General features: G+C 39.4%; 1 protein-coding gene across 4 annotated transcripts in view; it reads right to left on the bottom strand.

Moving 5' to 3' along the window:
- Stim1 (stromal interaction molecule 1) overlaps nucleotides 1-13,537 on the bottom strand; it is a 196,364-nt gene that overhangs the window by 75,405 nt on the left and 107,422 nt on the right. For all 4 annotated transcript variants that reach the window (XM_013511939.1, XM_005380038.1, XM_005380039.1 and 1 more), the window contains exon 2: nucleotides 3,302-3,432. In XM_013511939.1, coding sequence (XP_013367393.1) covers nucleotides 3,302-3,432 — 131 coding nt within the window. The remainder of the gene's footprint in view (nucleotides 1-3,301; nucleotides 3,433-13,537) is intronic.

The raw sequence follows: 13,537 nt of genomic DNA, 5'->3' as shown, positions 1-13,537 counted from the left end.
GACATTTGTGCTGTAACAGTTTTTGAGAATTATAAATAAAACTGCTATAACATTCACATACAGGCCATGAGAACAGAGGAAGCCAAAACAATGCAGAAGCTGAAAAAGAACAGCTCACCACTGGTGCAGAGAAGAGCAGGGTGATAGCTTTTGTGTTATTTTGGAACAGTTTCTGCTGTTGAGCTTTTTGTTGTGGTAACATTCCTCTAAAAAGAACATTTTCTCCCTTCCCTCATTGACAAAGCAGTTCAGGAGAATGTGAAAGAGAAGGAGGAGCAGATGACAGAGATATTCAGGAATTTGTAATCTTGGATCATATGGCCTTGTACACTGTTGCACAGTCCATTCCCCAGTCCGGGGCAACGCCTTAGGATAGAGATCTGGATACCTCATTCGCTACTAGGAACATGGTTCTATCCCTGGCAGAGAGAAATAAAATTTTAGTCATGTAACACTTCTAGATATACCAAAAATGTAGACTTTTGATTATAGTTGTAATCCTTGCTCAAGAACTTACAATTACCTGGGTCAACAAATGTACATATCACAGCCTGGTTACCTAGGCACCACTCTCCTTGTGAACATTTTGTTTAGTGATTTTCTACCACAGTCCCTCTGTATGTCTAACCAACCCATCATCTTACTTCCTTCACACCTTTGCTCACATGGTTTTCCACTACTCAGGTAGCCCTAACTTACCCATTCTATCCAAATTCTACAACTCCTCTAGGAAGTCTATTTTTCTTTTCCTTGAATTCGGTAGACATGACTATTTCTTCCCAACAGAAGAACCCTCTCTGCTGACTAGTTACTGGAGTTCTGTGTTCTAGATGCCCATCTTCTGTGAAAAGGAGTTCACTACTTAACATGGAAAACTGCTGGGCACAGTGACATACTCCCTTAATTCCAGCTACTTGGAAGACTAAGGAAGGAGAACTGTGAGTTCAAGGCCAATCTGGGCAGCTTAGCAATAACCTGCCTCAAACCAAACAGGGGTATGAACTGAGAATGCAGCTCAATAGTAGAAAGCTTGTCTAGCATGGAAAAAGTCCTGGGTTCAATCCCCAGTACAACTACAATAGAGGAGAGGGAAAAGGAAGAAGAGAGAGGAAGGGGAAAAGACAGACAATTTTTTATGCTAAAGAATATACCTATTTTTATCCCCCCCCCCAAACTGGTCATGGTTCTTCCTTTAGAATAAGGGAAACAATATAGCAGTACCTAAGAGCATGGACTTTGAAATCAGATCTGAGCTCATATCCAGTATGTCCTTAAATAAAACGTTAACCTTCCCAAGGTTCCAGTCCCTGTTAATAATACCAATTTTATAAAGCTGTTAAGAAAATTAAACAAGTGCCAGGTATAATGGTGCATGCCTGTAATCCTAGCACTTGGGAGGCTGAGGCAGGAGGATCACTATGAGTTCAAGGCCAGCCCAGGTTACATAGTAGGTTCAAAGCCAGCCTAAATAACAGAGCAAGACCCTGTCTCAACAAAACAAAAATAAAAACAAAAACAGGAAGAAAACTAAACAAGTAACTATGCAGAGCTTAACAGTGCCTAGCATAGAACAAAAGTTCAATAAATGACACCTAATTCTGTAGTACTCATTGTTACTGTTGTTTTTCAAATCTGACTTTGCCACTTCTGATATATTTAAAGATGAAATTGTGTTACATGAATCTCCTCTTTTCCATGCTAAAGCATCTTCACCAGACTATAAATTATTTGAGGACGGAATGTACCTGCCTCATTGCCTCATTTACCATCCCATCTGCATATCTAACACAATGAAAGGCATATACTTAACACTTAATCTTTGTTTTTTGTTATTGTTGTCGTTGCTTTTCAGTACTGGGAATTGAACCCAGGGAGTACTAAACTATATGCACTCCCTTTTTTATTTTTTTTTTATTTTTTATTTTTTATATTAAATAGGGTCTCACTAATTTGTTCAGGCTGGCCTTAAACTTGTGCTCCTACTGCCTCAGCCTCCACAATAGCAGGGACTACAGGCATGTGTCAGCTCACGATACTTGATCAAAATTATTATTGACTGTGTTGAATGTTCTTGATTTCATGGTTTCCATATTCTTCATCACTCTTTCTGTTCTAAGTCCTCTGACAGTGTGAGATCCAAAATTAAATTCAAAATTTAAAGGCAGACTAACTAATAAAGAAGAGAAACTAGGCTTATCTGCTCCCCTAAAATATACAAACTGAGTTACAGTCCTGTGACTAGGTCGTTAAATGAATTGGTCACTAAACAAGGAATTGTATGTAGTATGTACATTGCAAGATTCAAAACGAAGAGTCAAAAGAAACTCCAATTTGATAACTTTCCTTTTATTTTCATAGCTCTTACATGCAGTACTGTAATGTATAGCAGAACATAAAAGTACAGTACTGTACAGTATAATCAGCAAAACTTACAGTACTGTATAAATAAGGTATACTGTACCAAAAAAGGTAGTGAAGATCTATAAACAAGATACACAGAACTGTACCCAAAAAAAGGTGAGTCATAAGTCCCAACAGTCATTAAACAGATAGGTTGTTAAATAAGGAATATCTGTGCACTACATCAGAAGATCTGGCATAATTTGGTAGTTTCACCACACTGCTGGTTCATGTTGAGCCTGAAATCAAGGAACTTTAAATCTTTTCATACATGAAAACCTTGCACTTTGGCTCTACTGAGTTAGAATTGTAGTGATGTCAAAAAGTAAAACCAGCAACTGCAAACAAAAACAGCACTTTTTCCCATTTAGAAATTTCTCTAGTTTTTATTATTCAGACCACTCAACTGGCTCCCAACAACTGCAGCTTGGAATTCAGGATGCTTTCTAAGATTTGTTTCTTCCTCCCAAATAGAGTATAAACTCCCACAGGGCAGGCTCTGACTGTTCTGGTTTCTCTCCCACATTGCAACGTAGGTAAGGCTGAGTATAGACTGATGCCCTCTATTTACAACAGGATTACAGTAAGGATCCAGAAAAACCATAAAGATGAGATCAAGACTTCCTTTCCTCCCAAATAGCACAGCTCAGTCAGTGTTATGCTACTACCCAGGAGGCAGGTGCCTACCACTCAGGCAGACACAGGCATAAAACTTGCACAATGCCAGGCTGACTCCCAGAGGACTGCTTGGCCAAGAGCCACCACCCCTGATGTGGCTCAGTTCCTAGAGAACAAAAAGTCAGCAAGAACACCTCTCCATAGTGAACAGTCTCTCTAGGCAGCTTTGGGGACTGGTTCGCTCAGGAAAAGAAGAGAGGTGAAGCAGGGTGAGAAAGCTCACCTCATCACTTTCTTCTACATCCACATCACCATTGGCATCATCATCCATCAGCTTGTGGATGTTGCGGACTGCCTCAAAGCTGAGCTTCTCATCCTCACTGTGGCACAGGGGCTTGTCAATCCGGCAAAACTCTGCACAAGAAAAGCAAGAGATGTTACTCAGAGCTGCAGCTCAGCCTCCATCACCCACCTATGTCAGCATCCTTAGCTTTCTAGCATCTGACGCCTCATGCAGGCACTTAAACATCTATGCAGTGATAGCAGCCTATCATCTAGCCTTTTAACTCCTGGAGAACATGCTGAGCTCTCTCATACAGGGGCAATGCTTTAGCATACTAATAGTTTCCTGGTAGATAAGACTAGGAATGCACTGGGACAAGAACATGAAAAGGTAACTAACAAATGACATGTTCCAGACAAGAACATGAAAAGGTAACTAACAAATGTAACAACAAATGTAACTAACAAAGGTAACTAACATGTTCCAGACAAGAACATGAAAAGGTAACTAACAAATGACAGGAAATACAAATAGCCAATTACTATTGTTTAGATATGGAATGTACCCCAAATGCTCAAGTACTGAAGGCCTAGTCTCCAACTGGTGGCACTCCTAGGAAGAAGGAGGTAAGACGTTTAGGAGATGGGACCTAACTGGAGGGTGTAGATCATGGGGCGTGGCCTTACTGGGGCACTGGTGTGTGTCTCTTCTCCTCCTTCTGTCTGTCTGTCTCTCTCTCTCCTCCCTCTCTCCTTCTCCCCATGTATGTCTATCTGTCTGATTCCTGGCTGCCATGAGGTACACATCGTTGCTCTGCCACATATTCCCACCTCCATGACGCTCTGCTTCACCACAGACCCACAGTAATGAAACCAGCCAACCATGGACTAAACACTGGGAAACTGTAAGCAAGAATGGATCTTTCCTCCTTTAAGTTGTTTTCCTCTGGTCATAGCAACAGAAAGCTGCCTAACACGTCAAAGAACACACAAAAGAAGCTTAGACTTATTAGTAATCTTAAAAAATATCAAATGAGATACCACTTTTGTCAAATAAACAAATGTAAATCAAAAACAATATCTCTGGAAATAGAACAATAGCCAATTAATCTCAGTATCTAAATAATGTATAGTTTTCCTTTTGTTTACTTTATCACTGCTGGCACATACAATGCAGCTACAGCCTGACTAGAGAAACCTCTCACATCTTCAGCTTTCCCATGGGCAGATCCAGCAAGTATCTATTAGGTATCTAAAGGTCCTGAGCTCACTGGACACAAAAGCTCAAGACATCTGGAATGAAGTCTCCTCTGCTCACCACCACACCACAATGCATCAGTAAAGCCAGCACAACAGCCTAAGCCATATTAGCGCTTTCTGTAACAACTAATAATCCCTCACAAAACTGGAAAACATCTATCCTGAAGGATGCACATAGAACAAAGAGCCTGGAATCTAGGCTTAGCTCTACCATGTAACAAGGAATGTCTCTTCCCCAAGTTTCAAGGTCATTATTTGAAAAGGCATTTTGACTAAATTTCTAGTATAATTCCTAGGTACTAAAATCCCTTTTGATTTGGACCTTTTCTCCCCCAGTACTGGGGGCTGAACCCAGCACCCTGCATGCTAGGTAGTATCAGCTCTCAGCTACATCTGTAGCACTTCTTATTTGATCTGAACACAGGGTCTTGTTAAGCTGCCAGACTAAGCTAGTAACTGTAAGTTCCTCGACATGCATTTTGCCAAATTGGATTGGGAGTAGCATGGAGGGATGATAGGTTCTGATAGACACTGTCTCTCCACTTCCTCACCAGCAAGAATTCCTGGCATGACTGTTTCATTCTTGGAAGAACTTCCAGAAAAACTGTCCACTATCCCCCCAAATTGCAATAAGTAATCATTAGTTTACAGATAAAGCACAGAGCACTGAAATTATCTTAATCAATATTAACTTTTTTCCTCAGCCCCATTTTTGTAGAGCTTTGGGTAGGGGGCTAGGAATTGAGCCAAGGAGGCTCAACTCATAGCAACAGAAAGCTGCCTAACATGTCAATGAACACGCAAAAGAGGCTTAGACTCTTAGTAATCTTAAAAACTATCAAATGAGATACCACTTTTGTCAAACAAATGTAAATCAAAAACAGTATCCCAAATCCCATTTTGTGACAGTGTCTTGCTAAGTTGCATAGGCTGTCCTCAAATTTGTGACCCTCCTGCCTTACCCTCTCAAGTAGCTGTTATTACAGGCAGGTGCAACCATGCCTGGTGGCCTATCAAAGATTTTCGGCTAGCACCTAATACAGCCATGTAAACAACACTGACTGGTTACTATTCATATTTTTTCATATTTTTTAATTCTTCAAAATTTTAATATGCCTTAGTTTATCTTTCTTCAATTATTAGTTTTATTGGTACATTTTAGGTATGAACAATGATTACATTCATCATAGGGAATTTATCCCTGTGCATCATGTATCTTGATTCTTTTTTTTCCCATTCCCCTACCCTCACTTCAACCCCTCTTCCCCTCCCTACATACAAAAGCTTTGTTTCCATCTTTTCTTCTTTTCTTGTTTTTTTTTTCTTTTCCCTTCCTTCCTCTCCCCTTCCCCTACCTAGTTTTCCCCACCATTTGAACATTTTCTTCCCATTTCCCAATAACTATTCTACATTTTGGCCTTTATTTTGGTTTCTCACACCAGAGAAACAATGTAGTATTTACAGATGTGTGACCAATTTATTTCACTTAAGAGCATGGTCTTACGGTGCATCCACTTACTTAGAAATGTCTCAAGCTTATCCTACTTTATAGCAGAGTAGTACTCCATTGTATTTAAAAAAAAAAAAAACCCACATTTTCTTTATCGATTCACCAGTGGATGGGCATTTGGACTGTTTCCAAGATTTGGCTATTACAAATTGTGCTGTTATAAACACGTGTGCATATATTGCTGTGGTATGATGCTTTTAATTCTTTTGGGAAGATACCAAGAAGGAAAATAGCTGAGTCAAATGGAACCTCTAATCCTACTTTTTTGAGGAATCTCTACACAGATTTCCACAGTGGTTGCACCAGTCTACACTTGCACCAGCAGTGGAGAAGGGTTCCTTTTTCCACAGCCCCACCAGCATTTGTTGCATGTTGATTTCCTGATAATGGCTATTCTTTCTGGAGTGAGATGGAATTTCAGCATTGTTTTAATTTATATCTCTCAAATGACAAGTGCTGATGAACATTTTTTCATATATTTATTTGCTGTTTCTACATCTTCATCTGGTAAGTGTCTATTCATTTCAGAGGGCACTACTCATATTTAAAGCCCTATGATCAGCACCAGACATAAAGATATGAATCACATCTCAATTTTGTTCCCAGAAGCTCAATTACTAAATTTGGACAAACAGACAATTAAAACACTCTGTGCTGCCAGTAGTGGTGGTTCACACCTGTAATGTCAGCACTCTAGGGCTGAGGTAGGAGGATCACTGTGAGTTGGAGGCCAGCCTGGGCTACATAACCAAGTTCAAGTGCAAGCAAGCCTGCACTATACAGCAAGACCCTGTCATGAAACGCCCTTCCTTTCCAAAAAAAAAACACTGTATGCTAAGCGTCACAACAGAGGAAAAGGGGGAGTCAATAATTTTTTTCTGTAAAGGGTCACCTAGTAAACAAATTAAGGATTTACAGACTATATAGTCCCTGCTGCAATTCTTCATTACCACTGCAGCACTCAAAAAAGTAGGATTAGAGGTTCCATTTGACTCAGTTATTTTCCTTCTTGGTATCTTCCCAAAAGAATTAAAAGCATCATACCATAGCAATATATGCACACGTGTTTATAACAGCACAATTTGTAATAGCCAAATCTTGGAAACAGTCCAAATGCCCATCCACTGGTGAATCGATAAAGAAAATGTGGGTTTTTTTTTAAAATACAATGGAGTACTACTCTGCTATAAAGTAGGATAAGCTTGAAACCCACAGACAAAATTTAGGTAAACCAGTTTGTGTTCTCCCAAAAAATATTATCACAAATACAGGTGGTGGACTGAACTTGACCCACAGGCTATACATGTTCTAGAAGATCATAGGTAACACACTTAAATCACATTAGATTGGCAACATTCTAACCTAAAGAATGCAGTCATTTTATTAACCTGTATCTATACACAGGCGTACCTAAATACAGCACAGTTCCTAACAGGCTTTAAAAATAATGGTAAGAGTTTACCAAGCTCTAGGGAGAGGGGCCTCCAGGTTGGACACCAATGGCCTAAGGTAGGCTAGCACCTTTCTCAAAGTCCTATGGCAGGTCCAAGAAGTTTGTGCTTCAAACAGCAAACTCTGGCTTGTAATCTGATCAGACAAGTGACCTTTGCTGCTGGCATCATCTGGCACACCGAAGGATTAGAAGGATTGAAGATGAGGCAGTACAAAAGCTTAAAGCACTGTACGAACAATCATGTCAGCCAAACTCACAAATAACTCCTTCAACTAAGCATTTCCTAAGCTGTCTCCCCATCCTTCCTGAGACCTCTTCTGTCTTTCCATGTGTATTCCAGCCAGGCACGGTTTCCCACGGTTCTGTGGAAGTATCTTAGAACACCTGCCATTTAGCAATGCATTATTACTTCAATGAGAGTCCTGAACCTACAGTCAGAACACATATATTAAAGTTATAAACCATGCAATACTGGACAAATGGTTTAAGTTCTTTGAGCCTGCAATTTCTCATTTACAAAATGAGGATAATACTCTCCTACATGGGGTTGTTGAGAGAATTAAGTGAAACTGCTTTTGTTAAAACATCTAGGGTCAGAGATATAGCTCAGTGGCACAGCGCCTGCCTGGCAAGCACAAAGTCCTGAGTTCGATTCCTAGTGCCAAAAAATGAAACAAAAGAAAACAAAACACCATCCAGCATAGGATGTGGCATAAAGCTGATATTCAATACATTTGCAGGACCCTTCTTTCCTCTTCCAAAAGCAGCAAATGAACAGTTCTCATCTTCTGCTAACTTTAGCCACTTCCCCATCATGCTGTGAAGAATCAGATAGAGGAGGTTCAGTCCAATCAAACTGACCAATCATATGTCCTAGATGAGTGGGTAAACGGCTGACAGCAAGACACTGACAACAGCCTGGATTCCCACAGTAATTATGCACTGTCACTGGTGACATCTTTCACATAGTTTTGCAACTGTCTGTTTAATATGTCATCTCTGGGGCTGGGGATTTAGCTCAGCGGCAAAGCGCCTGCCTGGCAAGCGCAAGGTCGTGAGTTTGGTTCCCGGTACCGGAGAAAAACCAAAAAAAAAAAAAAAAAAGTCATCTCCACCAAACTATGATTTCCACAAAATAGAATAAGAACCATAACCACAGCAGCATGCAAAGAGCCAGGCTCTTGTTAAGATGTTCAGGAATTTTAAAAATTAATACCTAACTATGAACTCCTCAGTTCTATGTCTGATTTTTCTAAGGAGAAAAAAGGAAGAATTGTGGGCAAAAAGAAGAGCATAGCCTCAAGCTTTTAATCTTTTAGTGTCAGGATCCCTTTATAAACTTAAAATTTTTAAATCCTAGACAAATGTTAACTATTTACATTAGAAATTAAACAGAAGTGCCGGGGATGTAGCTCAGTAGCACAAGTGCCTGCCTGGCAAGTGCAAGGTCCTGAGTTCGATTCCTGGTACAAAAAAAAAAAAAGAAATTAAACAGAAATTTATATTTATTTATTTTAAAACAATAATACATCTCTAACAAATTAATATAAAATAATATTTGATAAAAAACAATTGTTTTCTGAATTAATCCATGAGAAGGGTGGGACTGTTTTAAATTTTGCAAATCTTTTTAATATCTGGCTTAATAGAAAACACCTATAGACTTATGTGCACTTCCACATTCATTCTGTTGTGATATACTGTTTTGTCTTTTGGAGACAGGGTCTCACTATGTAGTTCAGGCTGGCCTTGAGCTCACTTTTAACCCAGGCTGGCCTCCAACTCCAAACAATCCTCTTGCCTCAGCCTCCCGAGTGCTGGGATTACAAGCATGCGCCATCACGCCCAGTGTCATGCACTATGTTGATTGAATATTAAAATACAGATACACAGTCGGAAAAAGTAGGTGTATTGCAATAGCCTTTTCAGGTATTTAGGGTTATTCTTCTCTGATGCTACATTCAAACCTGATAGTGGCCAAAGATTATATTAACAAGAGGTAAGCTGTAGTATGAGATCTGAAACTACATGGAACTTTTTGTACTATAACATTAAAATCCACTATTCTTTTTATACTTTGAATGGATCTTCTTACATACATGATTTTATAACATGATGCACCAATCATTTGGAAACTCTGAGTTCACTGAGTTATTCAGAGCTTTTAAATGCTTACACATTTTAGGTAATATCAAAATAATCACAATTATTAACATCACCAATGATTTCACCAGAAAAGCTTTTAATCCAGGAATATTGTTAAGCTCACAGTGACAGAAATTCTCCAAAATCTAATTTTCACTTACACGTTGGAATTAGCAACAAATACTATCAGTTGTTTTCTCAGAAGTGCACTATTTATCTCACTCACTTTCAAGAAAGTATCTGTCAAATATCTAAGTCTAAATAACCACAGTTTGCCAGTTGTTCTTTAAATAAAAACATTGTTCCCAGGAAAAAGGAGGTAGTTCAGTTTATAATGCAATCATACAAGTGCCTTGCCTTGAGATAACTATCAAGCTTCCACATGACCAATACCTTATGTGTACTTCCTATTTCATTACACAGACTACTAAAAGGCATGTACTAACAAGGTACAATTTAATAAAATGAATACTTTTTACTTGTAATATTATAAAACTTACATGTGGTCTTTATCCTTAGTACCTGGCATACCACTCCTGAAATCCATGAGATCTTCAAAATGACAAGTGTATCTTTGTACATCAAAGTACTGACTGATGTGGCTGGCAACCCTTACGTAGCTTAGGATGAAGGCTAGTCCAGAAAGACCAACGCAAGTTTAGAGGGTTGAAGCTTTCTGCTTCACCCCTCAACTTTCACGGAGGAACTCAGGGGGGCTGCAAGTTAAATCAACCAACCAATCATGCGTATGTAACAAAACCTCCATAGAAATGCCAAAGGACAAAGGTGGGAGAACTTTCAGGAAGCTGAACATGTATAGCACTGGAGAAGGGTATACCTAGAGAAAAGCACAAAAGCTTCAGGCCCTTCTCACATCCCTTACTCTATGCATCTCTTCATCTGTATGCTTTGTAATATTCAGCAAATGTAAATAAATGTTTCCCTGCATTCTGTGACATAATCAAGACTTAGCTTAGGAGATGGAGAAACCCGACTTACAGCTCATCGGTCAGAAGCATACAGGAAAAAACAACCTGGGGCTTACAACTGGCAACTGAGCTGGAGTAGGAAAGTTGGGGCAATAGCGGTGATGAAGCTCTCAGCCTACAGGATCTGACATCATCTCTACATCATCTCTAGGTAGACAGTGTTTGAACACAGATGAATTAGAGGACACCCAGATTAGTATATGGGGAAAACTCCAAATCTGGTATCAGAAGCAGGTTTTTGAGTGTTGAAGAAAAACTGAGTTCTAGGGACTTTTTCCTCTGTACTGTCAAGATTACTCTTGCATCAACAACTTTTTTTTTTAGCTGAGAATGCACGGAGGTGAAGAATATAGTGATTGCTAGTACTGTTTGGTCCTTTTCTTTGATTTGTGCTAAGGCCCAAGCTGTTTTACCACTGCTTATGCAACATCAGCACAAAGGTATACAAAATAAAACATAATGAATAACATGTTAGTATTATTATTATGACAGACAAACCACAAAGCCTTTATTTTCCTAGTGTCCAAATCTTTCTACCTCCCCACCAGAGCCAGTTTACCCAGTGTTGACTCTTTCATGTTTTAAAGCACTTTAGATTAATTCTCATGTTCTCAGCTGTTCACCAGCCATATCTAGAAATGGTGAAGAACAACTTTTTTATTCTTTTTTTTTGAGACAGTATTTTACCATGTAGTTCAGGCTGGCCTTGAACTCACCATGTACCCCAGGGTGGGCTTGAACTTAACAGCAATCCTCCTGCCTCCACCTCCTAAATGCTAGGATTATAGGTGTGCACCATCACACCCAGTAAAAAGAGTTAAAATATTTTTAACTCACTCTATCCTCCAAGGTCCAGGATAGCAATACCACTAACATCTACTATGTTAAGTATGAAATCAGCCTCAGAAAGGAATCAAAAGACTAACAGCGACAGTACAACTCTAGAAAGACTTTCTGATTTGTCCAAGGACTAGAAGTTCCAGAGATCACATGGCATGAGACCTAGAATGAGGATGGGACACAAGAGAAGCAGATGGTCCCTCTAGACCAGTGATGGCAAACCTTTTAGAATTTTCAATGATACAAACAGCCCATGTGTCATAAGTTCACCACTCTTGCTTTAGACAAAAATGTAAAGAAGGAGAAGGGGAACTGATTCAGGACTCAGTGCTGGCAGTAAAGGTTCCCATTGAGATACCTTAACTCAGCTACGGCACATACCAGAATTATCCAGGATAGAAAAGTCAGATCACTGGGCTAAGTAAGGCCAGCAGATCTGAAAGATGTCCCCGTTCCTGTTAGAATGCCATATCCTCATATCTAAGAAAAGGCCCAGCTCTTCTCAGCAGGGACAAGGATTCAGAAGAGCTTTGCTGCAGAACAAACCTGGCATTAGTTTCAACTGCCCCAGCAGCACTAACACAAGTGACCTAAGATATGAAGCTCTGACCTCTGACCAAACTTACTTCTCCCCGCAGGGTCATTCATCAAAAAGTAATGTACAGAGCTGGGCATGATAGTGCATAGCTGAGGCAGGAGGATCACTAGTTCCAAGACAAAAAAAAAAAAAATAGCCTCTCTCAAATAGTGCTGGGAAAACTGGCTATCCACATGCAGAAGATTGAGGCCCATATCTCTCACCATGTACTAAATTAAAATCAAAAGGAATCAAAGATCGAAATATTACAACAGAAACAATCTGCTAGAAGATAAAACATGAAATTCATGAAGAAATAGGTGTAGGCAAGGACTTTCTGAACAAAACCAGTTTCACAAGAAAGAACATCAAGAATCAATAAATAGGATTATATCATATTAAAAAGCTTCTGCACAGCAATGGAAACAACCAATAGGGTGAAAAGACAACCTACAGAATGGGGAAAAAAATTTTGCCAGCTATTCCTATTAGTCCAGTGGATTAATATAGCATACATAAAACTCAAAAAAATTAGATCCCAGCCAGGTGTGATGATGCACACCTGTAATCCCAGCACTCAGGAGGATTTCTCTGCAAGTACAAGACCAGCCTGAGCTACATAGTAAGTTCGAGGCCAGCCTGAACTACATAGTGAGACTGTCTCAAAAAGCAAAACAAAAAAATCAGATCCCCAAATAAAAGACCCAATTGAAAAAAGGGGGCAATTGAAATGAGTAGATACTTCTCAGAAAAAGAAGTACAAATGACCAATAAATACATGAAAAGATGTTCAACATCTCTGGCCATTAGAGAAAAATACAAATTAAGATAAAACTGAGATACCATCTTACTCCAGAAATAACGGCTATGAGCAAGAAATCAAATAATAACAAATGCTGGTGAGCCTGCAGGGAAAAGGGAACACTTCTACACTGTTGGCGGGAATGCAAACTAGTACAACCTCTGTGGGAATCAGTATAAAGATTTCTCAGGCCAGGGATATAGCTCAGTGGCATAAGCGCCTGCCTGGCAAGCACAAGGCCCTGAGTTCAATTCCCAGTACCAAAAAAAAAGATTTCTCATAAAACTAAAACTAGAAATTCCATTTGATCCAGCTACTCCCCTTCTAAGTATCTTCCAAAAAGAGTTAAAAGGCCTCATATTGCAGTGATATACACATGCTCATGTTGATAGCAGCACAATTTGTAATATATAAGTCTTGGAAGCATCCTACATATCCATCAACAGACAGAAATAAATTGTGGTATTCAAACTGCACATGAAACACTTCAAAGAATCAACAACTGGGATCTCATCCTACTGAAAAGTTTCTGCACATCTAAAGAAATCACCAGCAGAGCAAAAAGAAAACCCACAAACCTGGAAAAAATTTTAGCTGACTGTCCCTCAGCAAAGGGCTTTTCTCTAGAACATATAAAGAATTAAAAAATATCAGCCCCCCC

Source organism: Chinchilla lanigera, unplaced genomic scaffold, assembly GCF_000276665.1.
Source record: "Chinchilla lanigera isolate Chin_1 unplaced genomic scaffold, ChiLan1.0 scaffold00013, whole genome shotgun sequence".
Classification (NCBI taxonomy): domain Eukaryota; kingdom Metazoa; phylum Chordata; class Mammalia; order Rodentia; family Chinchillidae; genus Chinchilla; species Chinchilla lanigera.
Note: the sequence above shows the minus strand (reverse complement) of the source record. Positions and strands in the feature narration are given on the sequence as shown.